The following is a 21756-nucleotide window of genomic DNA, read 5'->3' on the forward strand; positions in this document are numbered from 1 at the left end:
CAGATTCAATGCAATCCCCATCAAAATCCCAAAATTCTTCACAAACCTTGAAAGAACAATACTCAACTTCATACAGAAAAAAAAAAAACTCAGAATAGCTAAAATATCCTCAACAATAAAAAAACATCCAGAGGCATCACCATCCCTGACTTCAAGTTCTACTACAGAGCTATAGTAATAAAAACAGCTTGGTATTGTTATAAAAACAAACATGTGGACCACTGGATTTCAATCAAAGACCTTGACATTAATCCACAAACCTATAAACACCTGATTCTTGCCAAAGTAGCCAAAATGGCACAATGGAAAAAGGAAAACATCTTTAACAAATGGTGCTAGCAAAACTGGATGTCAACATGTAGAAGACCGCAAATAGAACCATCAAAGTCAAGTTCAGATGAACCAAGGTCCTCAACATTAATCCACTTACATTGAACCTGATAGAAGAGAAAGTGGGAAGTAGCCTTGAACTTATGAGCACAAGAGACCACTTCCTAAATATAACTACAGTAGCACAGACGAGAGCAACAATCAATAAATGGAACATCCTGAAACTGAAAAGTTTCTGCAAGGCAAAGAACATGGTAAATAAGACAGAACGACAGCCTACAGAATGGAAAAATATCTTCACCAACCCCACCACTGACAGAGAGCTGATTTCCAAAATATATAAAGAACTCAAGAAACTAGACATCAGGGCACCAAAGCTACAGAGAAACACTGTCTCGAAAAACAAAACAAAAAAAAAAGAAAAGAAAGAAAAGAAACTAGACATCAAAATACAAAACAATCCAATTAACATATGGGGTACAGAGCTAAACAAAAAATTCTCAACAGACGTTTAAGAAATTGCTCAACATCCTTAGCCATCAGGGAAATGCACATCAAAACAATTCTGAAATACCATCTTACACCTGTCAGACTATGTTTTCTTGTGTTCTTTATATATTCAAAGTAACATTTAAAAAATACATTATTTGATATTAAATCTATAGAGAATTTACAATTAATATATAAAAATCTTTGCCTTAAACTATGTACAAAAATTTATGTTGTGATGCTCCATACTCAACTACTTTAATGAGTATTTAAAATAACTCTACATAACCTCAATACATATGAGAAAATTAACATGAAAACCATTTCATATTAAAAATAAAGATAATACTTATTCCTTAAAAAGATCAGGAAGTCGTGCTTACCATTTCTACATTATATCATGATATCTACTTCCTGATGGATCATAAAAAGGCAGTTTAAAAACCCTTTATTCTTTCTATAATAGAGGCTTACATTAAGATTGACAGTATGCGAAAAATTGCTTTCATTTTTTTCCTGTTCTTGACAACACAATAGGGAATGAGATTAAACAGCTCCTGAAAATTTAAACATTATATCAAACTTTCTGAAAAATAATTGCTAGCAAAATTTGAGAGGAAACGCTCCTTTGGTGATTTTTTTTTCAACAAATTCCTTTGGTGATCTTATGAATAGGAACCTATTCAGAGGCTGAAGCAAACCTTTAAAAATCTAGTTGAGACTTAAGATTCTTTTATTTCTTTTTTATAGTGTAATTGATTCAGAAGCTATGAACTCACTTTAACTTAAGGTTATGTATAAAAATGAAATTTTGCTTTTGTTCTCTTGTTGTTGTTGTTGTTTTTGAGACAGGGCTTCTGTGCGGAGCTCTAGTTGTCCTGGAACTCACTCTGGAGATACGGCGGAGGTGTGTGCCACCACTGCCCAGCCAAAATAAAATTCTTTTGTATTACTTATGCACTAGACGTATCATTAATATACATGGTCTTTTTGTTTATACTCTGTGATTTCGAGTGCCTTCAATAAAAGTACAGGGGGAAATGATACAGTGAGCACAGATAATAATGTGGAAAACTTTTCTGTAGACTGGCAAAATAGCATAGTCAACGAAAGGAAGCCAAGAAATATTTGATTTTAAATTAAAGATGATACAACAGGACAACTGTGTGATGAAAAAGAAACATGGAGGAAGGGAAAACTGACGAGCTGTCAGAGTTGAGCAAAACCAAAGAGGAGTGGAATTTAAAGCCAAGTTTATCTCTCTTTTCTTCTAGACTAGCAAGAGAAAACACATGGCGGTGAGAAATGGAAGAACAGACGGACGTGCAGGAAGAACGAAACACATACAACGGGTGGTCATCCGCCTTCTGCAGAGAGGGGTCAGTGCTTCAGTTAGGGAGGTGTCTTCTTCAGTCTACAATTCAGTACCAGTGTTCTTTACATCGTGTCATCACCACCCTGCTCCCATGGGTTTTATTCATTTTGACTGCTTCAACCATTACTGTTTTTTTTAGTATGAAACTTACAAGGAAAAGTCCAGAAAGTTAAAGTAGCAAGGGTATACCTTAAAAATGTTTTCCTTCCCAATAAAAAAAGTATATGTCAGGATGAAACTTTAGGAAGAAAAATACAATCTGCTCTCTCTCTCCCTCCCTCCCTCCCTCCCTCTCTCTCTCTCTCTCTCTCTCCCTCTCTCTCGTATCTGTTTCCTTCCAACTAAATGATGCCACAGCTGAGACATCTTTATCCAGTGGTTCTGAATATACCAACTGACCAGTTCAATTCACTGATTATACACAAAATGATGGAGGAAGGTCATTGGCTAATAAAGAAATTGCCTTGGCCCATCTGATAGGGCAGAATTTAGATAGGTGGAGTAAACAGAACAGAATGCTGGGATGCTGGGAGGAAGAGGAAGTGAGCACAGAAATCATGCAGTTCCTCTCAGAGCCAGACGCAGTGAAGCAAGCCACCAGGTCAGACATGCTGAATCTTTCCCAGTAAGCGCACCTAGTGGTGCTACACAGATTATTAGAAATGGGCTAAATTAATATGTGAGAATTAGCCTAGAAGAGGCTAGATATAATGGGCCAGGCAGTGTTTAAAAGAATACAGTTTGTGTGTTGTTATTTCGGGTATAAAGCTAGCTGGTGGCCAGGAGCCGGGCGGCGGAACACAGCCTGCAGCTCCCTCAACAACAAAACTTATAAATAAGTCCTGAAATGTAATTTCTTCTCTCATATTTTTCTATTAAAAAATGAGTCATTAGATTGCTTTGAAACATGAGTGCTCGACATACTATTCAAAGAACTTCTTGGTTATAAATAAAGGGGCTAAATATAAACCATCCCCATACCTCTCACAGCTGACTGGGAAGGCTGAGTCAAAACTTTGACATCCAATGCATTGTTGATACTGTCTTCCAAAGAAGCACAATAACCATCCACAACATTGGTAACAGTATCCTTCAAAGTTCCGAGATTATGGAAAACCTGAAGGGCTGTTCCAACCTGAGCTGGATTCTGAAACACAGAAAAAATGGGGTGAAAACAGATATAAATAAGAAATAAGAAAAACCAATATAAATCTTAAGAAAAAGGCCAAAAACTTTAACTGGCAGTTTAGTAGTTACTAATGTATTTACAGGTTAAAAAAGGCTGAAGCAAATGCAATTTGGGACAAGTTTTATTTATATACATGTATGGTTGTGCCATAACTTTTTGATAGAACATTTAATTTGAAATAATATTCATTTGCTTTTCTTCATATGAAAATAATAAAGCTCAAAACCATTTCCTACTGCAGTTATAGTTACAGTTTTCCTTAGTTATAATAAAAGATAAAGCAGATATAAAAATATTATAACTATAATTCTTGCTTGATAACTTTTATTATATGCAATTTTACTATGTTAAATTTAAAACCTTCCTTTTTATTCAAAGAGAAAGGGGGAGGTGATGTAGGAGTAATATCTGCTGTGATTATGTTTTATTGCCATTGGTTAATAAAGAAGCTGCTTTTGGTCAATGGCTTAGTAGAGTAAAGCCAGGATGAAAGACATATAGAGAGAACAGTGGAGTCAGGGAGAAGCCATGTGGCTCACCAGAGACAGATGCTAGATGGAACTTTACTTTGTAAGCCACAGTCACGTGGTGAGACAGAGATTAATGAAGATGAGTTAGTTTAGGATATAAGAGTTAGCCAGAAAGACCCTTAAGCTATTGGTCAAACAGCATTGCAGATAATATGTTACTGTGTGATTATTTCAGGGATGGGCAGCTGGGAACAAACTAACAAACTCACACCTACAGATGTCCTATTTCTTAAGACTTACTAAGTTTAATCTCTTCATCTACCCCCTCCTCATGTGTGTACATGTATGCATGCATGTATGTGTATTATTTTATAGTAATGCCAATAGATTTCAGAAGTAATTTTTAGTATTATTTGTTAACTTAGTTTGGAATAAAAGCTAATGAAACTATTTAACTTGCAGATACTTGCTGTGGGACAATGGTCTTGCACCCTGTAAAGATTTGTCACTTGTATTGGTTTAATAAAACGTCATTTGGCCAGTAGCCAGGCAGGAAGCATAGGTGGGGCTACCAGAATAGAAGAATTCTGGAAAGAGAAAAGGCTCTGTTTGCACTCCTCATTCAGACACAGAGGACGCAAGATGAGAATTTCTCACTGATAAAAGGTACCAAGCCACGTGGCTAACACAGACAAGAATTATGAGTTAATGTAAAATATAAGAATCAATTAATAAGAAGCCTGAGCTAATAGGTCAACCCGTTTATAATTAACGTAAGCCTCTGTGTGTTTCTTTGGGACTTCATGGCTGCCAAACTGGGCACGACAGAAACCTCTGTCAACAGATACTGAGTCATGATGAATGATAAATAAAGTAATTTTAATGAAGAATTTTCATTCCTGAGTTCACACATATATGGGGGAGGGGCTGTAGAAGCAGAGGTAAATCATAATAAGCCTTAAAAATAACAGGAAATGGGTTTGAGATTTTTTTTTGGATGGAACAAGAAGAAACAAATGAGTATTATTTCCAAATTAATCAAGAAGATATGACACAACATTTCAAGTATATTGTCTTATGTAATGGCTGAAGTATGAATCCCTAGATATCTAAGTGAGCATGGCGGTCCACCTGTAATTCCAGTTTCCCAGGAAGGAAACGGGTGATCCCCAGAGCAAGCATAGAGCCAGCAAGACTACAGATAGCAGTAAGTTCTGAGTTTGATTGAGAAATCCAGCCTGAATGATTAATGTGCAAGACCATGAAGAATAATTTCCTGACATCAGCCTTCTGGCATCTACATCACACACATCACTACACACTAGTGCATCCATACATAGGTACACTCTCAATACACGTGTATACACACATCACATCTCACACTCACATGAAGCTAGGTCATAACTCCAATACTGTTAGCACTTCTGAACCATCTATGGCTACCCAAACTGAATCCCTCCATATATTATCACTACCATAACTTTTGTCATAAGATTAATTCTGTTTTTCACCTTGATGTCAATGAAGTTATACAGTACACATGATTTTATATTTGCCTTCCCTTGCTCAGTGTCTTATGTGTGGAAAGCTTTTGTGTTGTTTCATGTAGCAGAAGTTGATTTACATTTATTGCTGTTTAGTAATGTCTGTCCATTCTATTCTGGACACACTTGAGTCGGTTCAATTCCAGGCATTATAATTAACGCTGGGATAAACCTTCAGACACCCAGTATTTGGTGAATAAATAGGCAAAGGTGCCTCTGCTGTGTGAAAGCAGAGTGGAGTCATAAGGCACTTGCAAGTTCTGTGTTAAGAGATAAGGAAGACTTCACAAAGACACTGTAGACACTACCGTTACTCCATTAGCTCACCCACAACTGTGACAGCCATGCCTCTAATGTATTACTGCTTTCAGTAAGTACTATAATTGTCACTGTCTTTCCTATAATAGCTGGGGAAGTTGGCAGGCATTTGGGCTTTTATGGTGTGCATATAAAACATATATACCTAATTGCCCATTGTTCTAATTGGTTGTTTTATTGTCATTTGCATATTTGTACAAACTGTTTGTATAATTTACGTGCAATCACTCTGATAATTGTTTCTGTTGTAAAATGTTCTCACTCTTATTGAAATCTTTTAAGGACAATAAATTCTTAGTGAAGAAGTCTTTCATTAAATGAAAAGACATTCTCAATCTGAATGCATTCTCTACGGTTAACACTTTGGGCATCCTGTTTTTTTTTTAATGTTTCCTATTCGTTAAAAGTTCCATATCTGCTGGGCAATGGCGGCTCATGTCTTTAATCTCAGCACTCAGGAGGCAGGGACAGGAGGATCTCTGTGAGTTCAAGGCCAGCCTGATCTATGAGTTCCAGGACAGCAAAGGCTACACTGAGAAACACTACCTTGAAAAACCAAAAAAAAAATAAAATAAAAAAAAAACCCTTCCATACATTTATACTGATTACAGCCATCCACTGTTGAATGGAACTAGAAAAATCCATTTTGAGTGAAGTATCCCAGACCCAGCAAGACAAACACTGTATGTACTCACTAATAATGGGATATTAGACATAAAGCAAAGAATAACCAGCTTACAGTCCACAGCTCTAGAGAAGTCAGGAAATAAGGGAGAGCCTAAGAGACATGCAAGGAAGGGGAAATAGATAAGATCTTCTGAGTAAATTGCAAGCATGGGGGAAGAAAGGGTAGAGGGGAGTGGGGAGGAGTACATGAGGGAACAGGATAGTTGAATTTGAGGATGGACAGAGAAGGAGAGCAAGGAAAGAGGTATCTTGATAGAGGGGGAAATCTGGTGCTAGGGAAACAGCTAGGAATCCACAAGACCCCAGCTAAGACTTCTAGCAATAGTGGATAGGGTGCCCGAACTGGCTTTCCCCTATAATCAGATTGACGAGTACCCTACCTGTTATCATAGAACCTTCATCCATTAACTGAAGCAGATGCAGAGATCCACAGCTAAGCACTGGGCCAACTCCAGATAAAGAGGAGGAGGAGAGATTATATGAGCAAAGGGGTCAAGATCATGATGAGGAAACCCACAGAGACAGCTGACCAGAGCTAGCAGAAGCTCACTGGACTGATCGCTGGGGAACCTGCATAGGATCAAATTAGGCCCTGTGAACGTGGGTGACAGTTCTGTGGCTTGGGAAATCTGTGGGGCCACTGCCAGGGGGCCATTGGCAGTGGGACCAGGATTTATCCCCAGTGTATGAATTGGCTTTTTGCAGCCCATTCCCTATGGAGGGATACTTTGCTCAGCCTTGATACAGGGGGGAGGGGCTTGGTCCTGCCTCAACTTGATATGACAGACTTTGTAGACCCCCCCATGGGAGGCCTCACACTGAGGAGTGGATGGAGGGTGGGGGAGATTGCAGTGGGGAGTGGGAGGAAGGGAGGAAGGGGGTACTGTGCTTGGTATATGAAATGAAAAAGAATTTAATTAAATTTTTTTTTAAAAAATCACACTGCACATCAGAAGGAAAGACATCTTAGAGTCAGCGGTCGGCTTCTGATCTCCCTGCTCACATGCTGGCACTGCGAGGTGCAGCGCTTTACAGTTATGAGGAAGAGAGATGCAGCCAGTAGCTTTTCTTCCTTGTAATGTCCTTACTGTGCCATCAGCATTATGCTTCATGAGCAAAGTGGTCATATTCCGCTTACTCAGTTCTTGCATAGGGTTTATATAATGTCGGCTTATTTATTCTTTAGATTTTGGAAGTCTGGACTGTGAAGCTATCTGTTCTTGTAGTTTTCACAGAGGGAAGGTTTATGATAAATTTAAACTTAGTAACAGAAGGACAACTACTTAAACCCAATCTTCACAGCTTTATTTTTGTAGGCTGTATTCCTAAAATTTGATGAGTTTACCTAAATTTTTAAATCTATTGCTGAAAAGTTAAACCTAATGTTTTTTAACATCCTAGATTTGATGGATGCTATCAGACCCTCAATAGCTCTTGGGGTGTCTATCAATAAAATTTATTAACCTTATCAAATAACTAATTTTATACTTTGTTGATTCTATTATTAGCTTTCCTAAATCCTATTTCACAGGCTCTAGAGTAAGGAAGACATAATAAATCAGGCTCTGACATTAATATCCAAAACTAAAGGCAAATTACATGACCTCTTTAAGACAGTTTCCTTGACTGCATAATGCAGAAGTAACAACACCAACTTAATGGATAAATTATACATATACGGAAGGGTGAAGTGACAAGTAGAGGCACAAATATCCTTGTGTTGTCAGAGCTAACCTCAGCTCTTGAACTCAGTCAATCCTTCCTCCACCTCTCGAGTAGCTGGGATTACATGTGCATGCTAGCAGAACACCCATAATAAAATCAGTTGCCTTTACCTGGATCTAGTGGGAACATGTTATGGCAGATAGAGTGTGGACCTTGAGATGGAATCGTAGTTCTGCACTAGATAAACTATGTGACTCTGGGCAAATCACTCCATCACTCATCAAACTTTACGGTATTTAATAATTCGTATTTAAGAATACCAGGGGAAGGTTCTGTATTTGTTTTGCTCACTACTATACTCTTAACACTGAACTCATGAACTGTATGGATAGATGCTGAATTACCATCTGAATAAGTGAAAGAACAAGGAAGTTGCTACAATTTGGTTTGCTATTACACTCCTCATGAGATTGCTAAAAGAGTTTGAAGAAACATATTTCTTGGACTAACAGAATACAGAACTAATAAAAAGTACTGGCTCCCCGATTGCTTGCTCATATCACCAGACCTCTAAGAAGTCTAAAAATAGTAATTATTTCTATTCCTAAGGCATTTCTCCCACCCCCTTGGAATTTTGAGACAGGATCTCACTCTGTGTCTTAGACCAGCCTTGGATTCACAGAAATCATCCTGCCTCAGCCTCCTGAGTGCTAGGATTACAGGAATAAGACATCATACCTACTTTCAAGGAATTTTTCTCATCATCCTATTGTTAATTATTGAAATAAATAAGATACCCATCAGAACTACTGAGCAACCCTGAGAAAGTCAGCTTGTTCCTGTGTCTCAATTTCATAAAACTTAAAAATGATGAAGACAGATAATAGAAAAAGATTTCCAAAGTTAGCTGAAGATCTTTTTGAAGAAAACACAGTCAATAGGCTCTAAGTCCAAAATTACTTGACCTAGCCTGGACCAGATACAATCTGTTTATTTATTCTATCAGTTATTCAGATGACTGGCACAGTCTATTAGCTGACATCTTACTGGTGAAGAATTTGATTAGAAGTGTTGGCCAGACTCTAAAAGAAAAGTATTTATTCAGATGGTGGTAGATACATTTTAAAAAGCAATAGAGCTTACAAGGAAAAGACCACAAGAGCCCTCAGTGAAGACTTAGAAAGCAGTGTGGTGGTTTGAGTAAGAATAGCACCCATAGGCTCTTCAATTTCAATGGTCAGGAGTGACATTAGATGTGGCCTTGTTGGAAGAAGCGTGTCACTGGGGTGGGATATAGTGTTTCAAATGTTCATACTAGACTCAGTATTCCTCTCTTCTTGCTGCCTGCTGATCCAGATGTGGAACTCTCAGCTCCTTCTCCAGCATCATGTCTGCCTGCATGCTTCCCGCATAATGATAATGGACTAAACCTCTAAAACTGCAAGCCAGCTCCAATTAAATGCTTTCCTGGTCATGGTATTTTTTACAGCAGCAGAACACTAAGAAAAGCAATAACAGACTGACTCTATGACCGGAACTATAGTACATGAAATGATGAAAATAAAAAGTTCCTGAAATGCAGAGTCTTGTCACAGATAACCTTAATGAGTATTCAGTTGTTGCTAAGCACCCAGGAAATACTGCTTGGTAGCTCCTTATTGGCTACACACAGACAGCTACAGGCAGACTCAAAGTTAGCTCCTTTGGCCTTGTAGGCCTTAACTTCCTACATATACAGCCTTTTTTATTTATTACATAGGGCCCTCAGTGGGTGCCAGAATTCTTTGCTAGGGCCTTGGCTCCACCTCAGGAGGGCTCAGGAACTGAACTATGCCTTTCTTAGGGTGGCCTGCCAAACAAGCTCTTACCTGTCTTTGACTACCAGCCCTCAAAGAATATTCACTTCTGGAGAGTCCCAGGGTAGGGGTACTAGGCAGTAGTCTTTTGAATTATAAATAACCAGGCATGCATAGCATCTTCCTCACGAGAAGGTGAAAAGGTGCGACATCAAAGAACACAGAGGCCAGGAGTTAGGCAGAAGGCTGACAGCAGACTTTAACTTCTCATAGTCGGTGATTTTTAAGTTTCTGGTTTAGTAAAAGAAAAAAATTGATTTTCTAAACACTATAATCTATGTTGTTTGAAGAGATTTAAAGAATCAATTAGTTTTGACAAATAAACACTAAATATAAGAAAAAGCGAAGAGTAGACAGATTGAGCTACAGAAGTGCAATGAAAATGACTGTGGCTTAGAAAGTGGTCTCTATAGGTCCACATACAAAGGTTTGGTCCCCCAGGGTGGACAGGGGAACTGCTGAGACATTGAAGGCGTGGCTGTAGCCAGTCTCTGTATTGACTCTTCCCTTCTCTCCCACTTCCTTCTCATCCTTTTCCCCCTCTCTGGCTAATGGCTAGAGATATGAGCCCTCACTGTGACAGGTACTCTTGCTGTGACACGTCACCTTCATCACAGACCTAAACAAACAGATCTGACAAGGTTGGCCTTGAATCCCTAGACCAACAGCTAAAATAAATGTCTTTATACAAGGAACCTGTACCAGTTATCATTTTGCATTAATCGGAAATTGACTAATTCAAGAACATAATCAACACAGAGAGATTTGAAATATTGAAAGAAAATAGATGTCAACTGTGATGGCTAATCTTGGTTGGCAACTTGACTACACATGAAATTAATAAACATCCAAGCTTCTAGGTATACTGGTTAGGGGTTTTTCTTGGTTGGATTATTTGAGGTTAAAGCCCACCCTAAAACCAGATCAACTGAGATCAGAAGATTCAACCTAAATACAGGACATACCTCTCGGTGGCGGCCCACATAAAAGGACATGTAAGATGGAAGCTTTTGCTTTCTGCTTGCTTGCCCTCACTCTGTCTTGTTCCTAAGATGCCCATTCACTGGTGTTAGCACCAACTTCTCAGGATTCTAACACAGACTGGAAACTAGCAGTCATTCGGACTCCTGAGACATCCAGTCTTCTAGACTCAACAACTACCAGGTTGTCTTTGGCCTTGAGAAACTGTTAAGAGTACTCAGACAACAGCCTGTGAGCCGCTCTAATAAATGCCATTTATATTAGTTCATTTGATCAATTCTGTTCCTTAGAGAACCCCGAGACTAATACATCAACTACCTACAACTTCTAAGAGGGAAGGGAGAGTCAGAAAAGGGAGAATCAAAGGGTGGATCATTCGAGTGAGAAGTGACAGCCAGTAAGCTGGAAGGACAAAGCTACTACTAAAGAATTATTTACTTACAAATCAGTACATGTAAAATGCCAGTCGGGTCATTTTTGCTGGAAATATGAATGCTTCTGGGATGTATAATCACAACAAAGCAGACTGGGTAGCAAATGAGATCGAAGAATAAAACATACACATTGGAAACCAGAAGCCACACTGGGAATGAATATCAGAAACAGTGGGAACAAACATATTGAAATGGGATGGTGCACCACTCTAGACACACCTTGGATTACAACATTAGAATATTTGGAAATAGAAACAATTTTTCTAGCTATGATTCAAGTGAAGATCATACCCTACAAATATTGAACATTTACATCCTTTTCCCATCATCCTGTCTTATCATAGACAAATACCACATATTTTGACCATGAACTCTGACTAAGCCCTAATTAGCAAATTTCAGGCTTCTATCTCATTCATTTAAAAGATGAGAGGACTGATGGACTCTCCTGCCTTCTTAAAAGATAAAGATTTTATTTGCCTTTCATAAGAACCATCCATGATGTTCTGATGCTGTGCAAGATACTGAGAAGAAAATAATGCTGCACTTCCTGACCTTTCAATATTTTGCTCTGACTGGAAATAAGAACAAGTAAGCCAGAAGTTAGAATATGCTGAAAAATATCTCCTTTATAAATGTATGTACTTAAAGCTTTGAAAAAGAAAAAGAATCTTTAGTAAAATAAAAAATAATATTCATTGGCCATTCTCTTTTCCTTTTTTAAACTTATTTTCCAATTAAAGAAAAACTTAAGTAATTTTTAATAGTCCAAACCAATTTTTTTTTTGCAGAGAAATGTTACAGTTTGTAAAAGGCACCAAATTTAAAGCCGCAAGTTCTCAAATCTTTGTTTTGTCAAGTATTCTTTGTTGCTTCAACCTTTCTCTCAACTCCTCTATTGCCTAGTTCCCTTGTGTTTGACTAGAGGATCACAACATCTATCTTAATATTTTGTTAAGGATAAATAGGTATTTTGCAAAGACATCCAAAGTAATTCCCGGTACTACTATCTTGACTGGCAGCTAGTCAACACATACATAAAGCCTAGAGGTGACAGTATCCTGTAATTATAAAACACTAGCAAAAGGACAATACAGATAATAAAACAGGGAGAAAGACTGTTGGGTAGATGAAGCAATGCCAGCACTTCTCTATACACACACTGTCTTTGTAGGCCCCTACTAAGCCAGAGCACGGTTATAGCTCCAGCTATCGCATCCAGGACAGAATTGGGGCAGGCAGGGAGGGAGGCTTTAGGCAAGAATCAGTAGTCAGTGTTCAAACAATTAGTAGAAAAACTGACAAAAATTTGAATATTCTCCAGATGACAAAATATCAAGAAGCTGAGAAGTGAATCAGGAAAAGAAAAACAACTTTTCAATAAAAAGGTATCTGAAGACCTGATGTGGGATGTCTTTCTGCAGATGTGTTGCTTTTATTGGATAATGAATAAAGCTGTTTCAGTCAATGACTTAAAGAGCACAACCAAGTGGGAAGCATGAACAGAGATACATAGAGAGTAGCCGGAGTCACAGAGGTGCCACATAGCTGCCAGAGGAGTAACATGCTGGCACCGGTAAGCCACAGCCTAGTGGTGAGACACAGATTAACAGAAATGGGTTAATTTAAGATGTAACAGCTAGAAAGACTAAGTTTCTAGCCAAACAGTGTTATACTTAATATAGTTTTTGTGTGATTATTTCGGTCTGAGTGTCCAAGAAATAAACAAGCAGTCACCGACTGCAAAGACCTAAGTCTCTTCATTAAAAAAAAAAAAAGGTGAATTCTGTACTTCACAAAAACTGAGGACAGCAAGATAAAATTATGTAACTTAAGAAAATACAAAGATAAAATTATAAAATATCTGAAAAAAATTGAAGTCTTTTTAACTTTGGGATACAGAAAATGTTTTCTCATAAACAAAAGAAAATATGGAGAATCTGGACTTTGTCAAAACTGAAAAGTTTACTTATAAAAAGACAATGTTGGGGTGGGGATGGGGTAGGTAACACTATTAGACAAATAACCACAATCATGTCCATCAACCTATCACCACACACAATTAATAATCCACAGACTATAGCTATTCAAAAAGAAATAGGCTTAATCCTAAAGTCCCATGAAACAAAATGACACATCACACTGGGGGAGTAACTAGATACACAATATTATCTGTCCCTTTATTTTACTTATGAAAAACTTTTAGGAAAAGGAAAATCTGAGACTTGTAATTGTCTGTAAACAGGTATAAGTGGACTTCTTGTAGTTTGAGCAATATTATAAAACTAGGTTGTAAAGCTACATAAACTCAGCCAGGGCGGTGGTTGGATACACCTTTAATCCAAGCAGAAGGCAGAGGCAGGTGAGTCTCTTCATTTGAGGCCAGCCTGTTCTATAGAGTGAGTTCCAACACAGTTAGGGCTACACAGAGAAACCCTATCTCAAAAAGACTAAAATCAAAAAATTAAACAAATAAACCCACACCCCCCCCCAAAAAAAAACAAAGAAACTACATAAACTCACTAAAACTATATATTTAAAGTACATGAATGTTATGGCTTATATAAGTTACATATAATGGGGAATGAGGAGAGCCATACAGTGGGAGAAAACACAATACATGTACATATATGACAAAAGGTTTGTATTAGAATATATTAAGAATTATCCCAACTTGATGAGCATAAGTAAATTCTTTAAAACTGTAAAAAAAAAATCCTTCACTATTATCAGTTGAAAAGTTAGTTACAACAGTCATTGTAAAAAGGAGATTATATCTACAAGAATATTCCAAAAATGCACTAAAATGTTCACTATCAAAAAGACAGCTGGGCAGTGGTGGCACACACCTTTAATCCCAGCACTTGGGAGGCAGAGGCAGGAGGATCTCTGTGAGTTTAAGGCCAGCCTGGTCTACAAGAGCTAGTTCCAGGACAGCTCCAAAGCTGCCAACATGGACCTGAAGGAACCAGAATTCTACACTATGGACCAGGTACTGAAAGAGACAGAAGCACATCAGAAAACGAATGTCCTCCTTACACCTGACAACCTGTGCCATCCACACCCACCTCACAGAAACAGAAAGAGAGAGAGATGCAAAGCTGTGAACTCAACATTCATAAGCTTTCCGTAGACAGCCTAACATTACAAACAGCAAAGGATGAATGGGCAAATGTCATTTCTATAAAACGAAAAAAACAAACAAGGAACAAACTTCTAAGACATACAACATAGATTAATTTCAATAATACTGAATTAATAAAACCAAGCATATAAAAGAATATACTGTATGACTCCCATTCTAAAACCTATGAAAAATACAAAACAATGATTCCAAATAGCTGTCTGATTCTATGACACTGTTTTGAATCACAAAATAAAAATACTGGTGTTTTTCTATCATTATAAAAGTCCAATATTGCATAAATTAAATAAAATCATAGTTATCCAAATACAAACAAATTTTTAAGAAACATAAAACAAGTACACACATATTGAATAGTAAGTATCAAATTTTAATCAATGGGAGCATTAAATAATAAAATTACTAAGTTATTAAAAATTTCACAGAGTCAAATGAAAATGAAATATTACTCAGTGAACTGGAAAGCTATCACAAGCAATCATGTTAGAAGAGCTTGGGGCTGAGAGCAGTGAGTTACAGGGGGATGTATACTTCAAAAAGGCAATAAAGGAAGAATAATGAACACTTCTTGGGTTATTCATGAAAGAGAATTTTGCCAAAACGAAAACAGATATTTGTGTATATAATCTAACACTTGGAACAACAGAGTTATTTCACATTTGCTATAAAACAAAAGCACAAATATGTATCCTTAGGTAACTGAAGTACTACTATAAAAGATAAAGGAGCAAAGAGAAAGAAAGAATGGGGAAAAGGAGGGAAAGCTTTGAAAATTGCACAGACAGACTCCAAAGCTACAGAGAAACCCTATCTTGAAAAACAAAAAAAGGAAGGAAGGAAGGAAGGAAGGAAGGAAGGAAGGAAGGAAGGAAGGAAGGAAGGAAGCAATCTCATAAAAGCTACCAAAATGAAATATTTGGAGACAAATTTAACCACAGAAGTGAAAAATCCCCAAACAGATACTAGAAAATGTACATATTACATGCATTAGTGATTAAACCCAAGTCAACAATAATGAATCACTGTCACATTAAGGAAAGAAATAAAAGCACTTCCCTTTGGGGTCATTTAACCAAGTATGTCATACATTTTCTACCTCATGCTCCTTTCGTCTTTTGTCTCCTGTCTGTGTCACATGAGTCTGAATCTGTCTATCTAAAGGCAGTATCCATCCCTATGTATGTATCATGAGAGAGAGAGAGAGAGAGAAAGAGAGAGAGAGAGAGAGAGAGAAAGAGAGAGAGAGAGAGAGAGAGAACGTGTTGATGTCTGCCCCAAGGGCTTCACTATTTATTGATCCGCACAGAGAGCATTACATGGTAAAGGAATAGTGTACTTGACAGAAACCTTTAAGAGTTTTACAAGGGGTTAACTCACTGACACCAATTGATCCCAACTGACCCAGACAACAAACATCACTGCTTATCAACCAATATGCTTTTAACCTTAGTGGTAGATTTTGTGAAATTATTTTAATTTGTAGTCTCTTAAAATACATAATAATAATATTGCATTGTCACAATAAAACAGTGATGAAAGAAATTATATAGGGCTTGCACACACACAGAAAGAGAGAGAGAGAGAGAGAGAGAGAGAGAGAGAGAGAGAGAGAGAGAGAGAGGATAGCAATTCTAAAATTGATACGGGCCTATAAAAGTCTTAAGGTAATCCTTAAGGGAAGAAGGTGAATCTAAAAGAAGCATCGCAATGTATGACTTCAAACACACTATAAAACTATACCAACCAAAACAACAGGGCATTGGCACAAGAACACACAGATCAACAGAGTAGCAAATGAGAAACTAATCCACAGTCCCACACCATATTGGTTTTTGACAAAGTTGCCAACAAAAATGTCTCTTTAATAGGTTATGTGAAAACCCCCTCTGTGTGTGTGTGTGTGTATCCGTCCCTGTGCTCATGTGTGTGCATACCCTTCTTCTCACATAAAACCTGAAACTGTCAGAATAAAACACAAGGAGAAAATTTTAAAACGTCAGTGCAGGCAACACACCCACCACCATGGGTCCTCAGAGGTACAGTAACAAAAGTAAAAAGAGATAACAGAACTATATCAGTGAAACCTCTGCACAGCAAAGGAAACAACAGAGTTAAGAGACAACCTGTAGGGGTTATCTGACAACAGATCAGCACCTAGAATATATGCACAATGCAAAGCCAAACACTAAAACTACCAAATAATCCATTTAAAAACAGGCCAAAACCTAAGTAGACATTTCTGAATGACATACATATGGCCAAGCATATGAATGCTCAGCGTCACTACTCACTGGAAAAAAAGTAGTTCAAAAACCACAATTGGACACCCTCTCATCCCAGTTACAATGGTGATCATCAGGGAAAAATAAATGCTGGTGAAGGCGTAAGGAGGTGGACTTAACACAATGTTGGTGAGAGGACACTCAGCTCATTGACTACGGGAAATAATACAAAAACTAAAAACAGGCTGCCGAGATGTTTCAGTGCTGCACAGGCACGAGGATCTGAGTGTAGGGTACAGCACTCACATAAAAGCCAGGTGTGGTGGTCATCTTTAATCCCAGTGTTAGACCTACCGGATGCCTGGGGTTTGCTGGCCAGTCATCTTCGATGACTCTGTACTTTCATGTTTCTTAAGAGATTATGCTTCAAAAAGCATATTGGGGCCTAGTCAAGGAAGACACCACATGTTTACCTTTTGCACACACATGCATCTGTACATGTGTAAATGTATGAATACACAGTACACACTAAAACTAACATCAAAGTTTGGCTTTGCAGTGGACACCTGTAACCTCAGGACTGAAAAAGCTGGAACAGGAGGATTACAAACTTTGAGATCTGTGTGGGCTACACAATAATGAGTTCGAGGTTAGCCTAGACTTCATAGGAAGACCGTTTCTCAAAAGAAATCGAAAATGTGTGCTAGAAAGATATACAGTGGTAATAGCACCTGCAATATTAGCTTGAAGACTGAAGCTCTGATCCTGGCACCTAAGTAAAAACGAGGTACAGCCAAACCATGCATATAACCCAAATCTAAGAAGGGCAAATGCTGGGGCTGGAAATCACTAGTCAGAACCATGTTCAACGGAACCACGTTTTCAAAAATAAGGCAGAGAGAGTAAGAGGATACCTGGCAGCCTCATGCCACACATACAAATACAGCTTTTTTTTAAAAAAAAAGATTAATTCAAAGCAAAAAAAGTCCTAAAAACAAAACTACTATATGATTTAGTGATGGCACTCCCAGATATACATTCAAAAAAGATAAGATCACTATACAAAGGAATATGTGCAATTCTATTAACTGTAATACTATTCACAATAACAAAATTATCGAAAAGAATTTAGGTATCAACTGAACCTGATAGAAGAGAAAGTGGAAAGTACTCTACAACACATGGGCACAGGAGACCACTTCCTACGTATAACCCCAGCAGTAAAGACATTAAGGGCCTCATTGAATAAATGGGACCTCCTGAGACTGAGAAGCTTCTGTAAAGCAAAGGACACTGTCACTAAGACAAAAAGGCAACCCACTGACTGGGAGAAGATCTTCACCAACCCCGCAACTGACAAAGGTCTGATCTCCAAAATATATAAAGAACTCAAGAAACTAGACTGTAAAAGGCTAATCAACCCAATTATAAAATGGGGACTGAGCTGAACAGAGAATTCTCAACAGAAGAAGTTCAAATGGCCAAAAGACACTTAAGGTCATGCTCAACTTCCTTAGCAATCAGGGAAATGCAAATCAAGACAACTTTAAGATACCATCTTACACCTGTCAGAATGGCTAAAATAAAAAACACCAATGATAGCCTTTGCTGGAGAGGTTGTGGAGAAAGGGGTACACTCATCCATTGCTGGTGGGAATGCAAACTTGTGCAACCACTCTGGAAAGCAGTGTGGCGGTTTCTCAGGAAATTCGCGGTCAACTTACCCCTGGACCCAGCAATACCACTCTTGGGAATATACCCAAGAGAGGCCTTATCATACAACAAAAGCATATGCTCAACTATGTTCATAGCAGCATTGTTTGTAATAGCCAGAACCTGGAAACAACCTAGATGGCCTTCAATGGAAGAATGGATGAAGAAAGTATGGAATATATACATATTAGAGTACTACTCAGAAGTAAAAAACAAGGACTTCTTGAATTTTGCATACAAATGGATGGAAATAGAAAACACTATACTGAGTGAGGTAAGCCAGACCCAAAAAGAGGAACATGGGATGTACTCACTCATATTTGGTTTCTAGCCATAAATAAAGGACATTGAGCCTATAATTAGTGATCCTAGAGAAGCTAAATAAGAAGGTGTACCCAAAGAAAACCATATAGGCATCCTCCTGAATATTAACCTTCATCAGGTGATGAAAGGAGACAGAGACAGAGACCCACATTGGAGCACCGGACTGAAATCTCAAGGTCCAAATCAGGAGCAGAAGGAGAGGGAGCACAATCAAGGAACTCAGGACCACAAGGGGTGCACCCACACACTGAGACAATGGGGATGTTCTACTGGGAACTCACCAAGGCCAGCTGGCCTGGGTCTGAAAAAGCATGGGATAAAACTGGACTCGCTGAACATACTGAACAATGAGGACTACTGAGAACTCAAGAACAATGGCAATGGGTTTTTGATCCTACTGCACGTACTGGCTTTGGGGGAGCCTAGGCAGTTTGGATGCTCACCTTACTAGACCTGGATGGAGGTGGGTGGTCCTTGAACTTCCCACAGGTCAGGGAACCCTGATTGCTCTTTGGGCTGATGAGGGAGGGAGACTTGATTGGGGGAGGGGGAGGGAAATGGGAGGCAGGGATGGGGAGGAGGCAGAAATCTTTAATAAATAAATAAATTAAAATAATAAAAATTAAAATGAAGAATTTAGCTGTCAATCAGTAATTAATGGATAAAACGTAGCAAAATATTACAGCATCAAATACTACTCAGCCATAGAAAAGAACGAAATGCCATTGGCAACAATGCGAATCAAAATGCAAATTGTAATGTCAAACAAGCCAAACACAGAAAAACACAGAAAAGCCAAAGTCTAAATACATGGCCTCACTCACTTGGGTAAATTGAAAAGTCAGCTCTAAGAATGGAATAGGATACTGGTCACCAAGACTAGGAACAGAATAAGGAAGACAGCAACAAAGAATTTTTTAAAGGGACATCAAGGCACGCCAAGAATATCCATAGCAGAGTAGGGAAACTGTTACTTAAAACAATTTGTTAGAATTAAAACTTACTAACAGAGTAGAAAATTCTCAGCACATAAAAGAATGATTGTTTCAGCACTTGGAGGCTGAGGCAGCGGATCTCTAAGTTCAAGACCAGCCTGGTCTATACAGAAAATATTAAGTCAGACAAAGCTACATAGTGAGTTCCTGTCTCAAAAAGATTATTTTAAAAGATATTGAAATGTGCACTGTCATGGTCTGACTACGTAGCCCATAAACATCTGTAACCAGAGATGAAAGGGAAGACACCAGAACTTATTAAGTGGCAAAAGCAACATTGGATCGAATATACAAAAAGCATCATTATAGACTTGAATGCTGAGATCTGTTCTGCGGCTTCTTATAGGGTGAGCCCAAACAGAATGAGTTCTAGTCAGGAAATACAAGAAAGCTTCTCTAAAATGTCTTTAAGCTTGGCAAGAAACTGACACTGGCTATGTTGATATTTATTAGGCTTCATTCAAGAGAAGAAAAAAAATTAACAATAACAAAAAAGTTGCTTATTGAAGTATACAACTACTGTTTAACATTTCTGGGAATTTATTTTAAGAGCTATGGCAAGTGGTTAACTTTCACAGACTCCAACTTAAAATCAGAGGCCTCACTCCCAAGAGTGAACTACTCTAACTGCATGCTATGTACTCTGCAGATGACCTACAGGCCTACACTGCCCTCCATCCAGAACCCCTTGAATATGAGGCAAGCGTGTAGCTGTTCAGTGTGTCACTAGGGGTCATGGCCAGGAACTAATTCCCAAAACGACTGAGTGCCGATGATGAGCCCCTTACTGATGACCTCAGAAGACAAGAACATCACTTTCATCCACCACAGTCTCCATAAGCTCTGCGCTTATTTACTGGGAAGGCTTGTAATTCACAAGTTAAACCCATCTTGCTAATTAAAATGTCATCATTTTCCTGTGGGAGCCTGGTATCTATGGTGATGCAGGAACTCATCCAGATCAAAATCTCCATCACCTATTTTTGAAACCTAGCTAAAGCTTCAAGTAATGGAATCTGCTGAAATGCTATTTTCTCTCCCTATCCCCATCACTGAAAGCTTCGGAGGGTCAATAGCACAGAGTAAAGAAGTTCTGAAGATGGCTGGCAGATCTTGCCCCATGTCTGAAAGAGAGATTCCTGTACAATTTTGCCCTAATATTGGGGTCTACTACACTCCCCCAGAAAATGTGCCAGTTCTTCCAAAAATTTGTCATGTCAGTAATACCACAATAAATTGCTTGTATATAGAAATAATAAGCTTTTACTATAAAGCTTATTCATGTTAAATAAAAAATGGTGACATTGGAAGATTACTCATATATGCTTCTGTTTTTTATTTAGAGAGAAATAAGAGTTTATCTACGGGCCCACAGGTTGAGCAGTGCTGGTATAAACGAAGGCGCGGCAGATGGGATGTGTGGTGAGGGCACACCTTCTATTTGTCCCAGTATGTCTTTTCACCGTGATCCTATGTGACAAAAGGTGCAAGAGAGAGCTCTCCATGAAGTCAGAGCAGGTAAGAGAGCACTACCCGTGCAGTGAAGATTGAAATAAGAACCTGCTCTCCAAGAAGTCAGAAGTGGGATAAGAGAGTGAAATCTATGAAGTGAAGGGCCGGATAACAGAGCTCTCTATACAGTGTGTGCTGGGGGAGACATGATAACAGGGTGCTCCTCATGAAGTTAGAGGGGATGCAAAAGCATTCTCTGTGAAGTGAGGGGTGGGATAAGGGACAGGGGAGCACTAAGTCCAGAGCACTTAATCACTTCCTCGAGGTCTCACCCCTAATATCAACACCTTATGAATTAAGATTTCAGCAGATGACATTGGGAGGGGTGCATATAACAGTCATTCAATGAAAATGGCCACAGCATATCTAATGCTACAGCTGGGTGAGTGTGACTCGTACTGTTTGAGGAAGGTTGGATACGTGAACTGGTGAGACAGTAGCTATTTAAACTGATTGCATTATGCAATGAGAGAGAGAGAGAGAGAGAGAGAGAGAGAGAGAGAGAGA

The 21756-nt window shown here is 38.5% G+C and overlaps 1 protein-coding gene across 1 annotated transcript in view; it reads right to left on the reverse strand.

The window, feature by feature from the left end:
* The window catches only part of Cog5 (component of oligomeric golgi complex 5), a 253334-nt gene that overhangs the window by 100789 nt on the left and 130789 nt on the right, over window positions 1-21756 (reverse strand). The window contains exon 8 of the mRNA XM_005343875.3: window positions 3176-3341. Coding sequence (XP_005343932.1) covers window positions 3176-3341 — 166 coding nt within the window. The remainder of the gene's footprint in view (window positions 1-3175; window positions 3342-21756) is intronic.

The sequence above is a fragment of the Microtus ochrogaster genome, chromosome 1 (assembly GCF_000317375.1).
Source record: "Microtus ochrogaster isolate Prairie Vole_2 chromosome 1, MicOch1.0, whole genome shotgun sequence".
Taxonomy (NCBI): Eukaryota; Metazoa; Chordata; class Mammalia; order Rodentia; family Cricetidae; genus Microtus; species Microtus ochrogaster.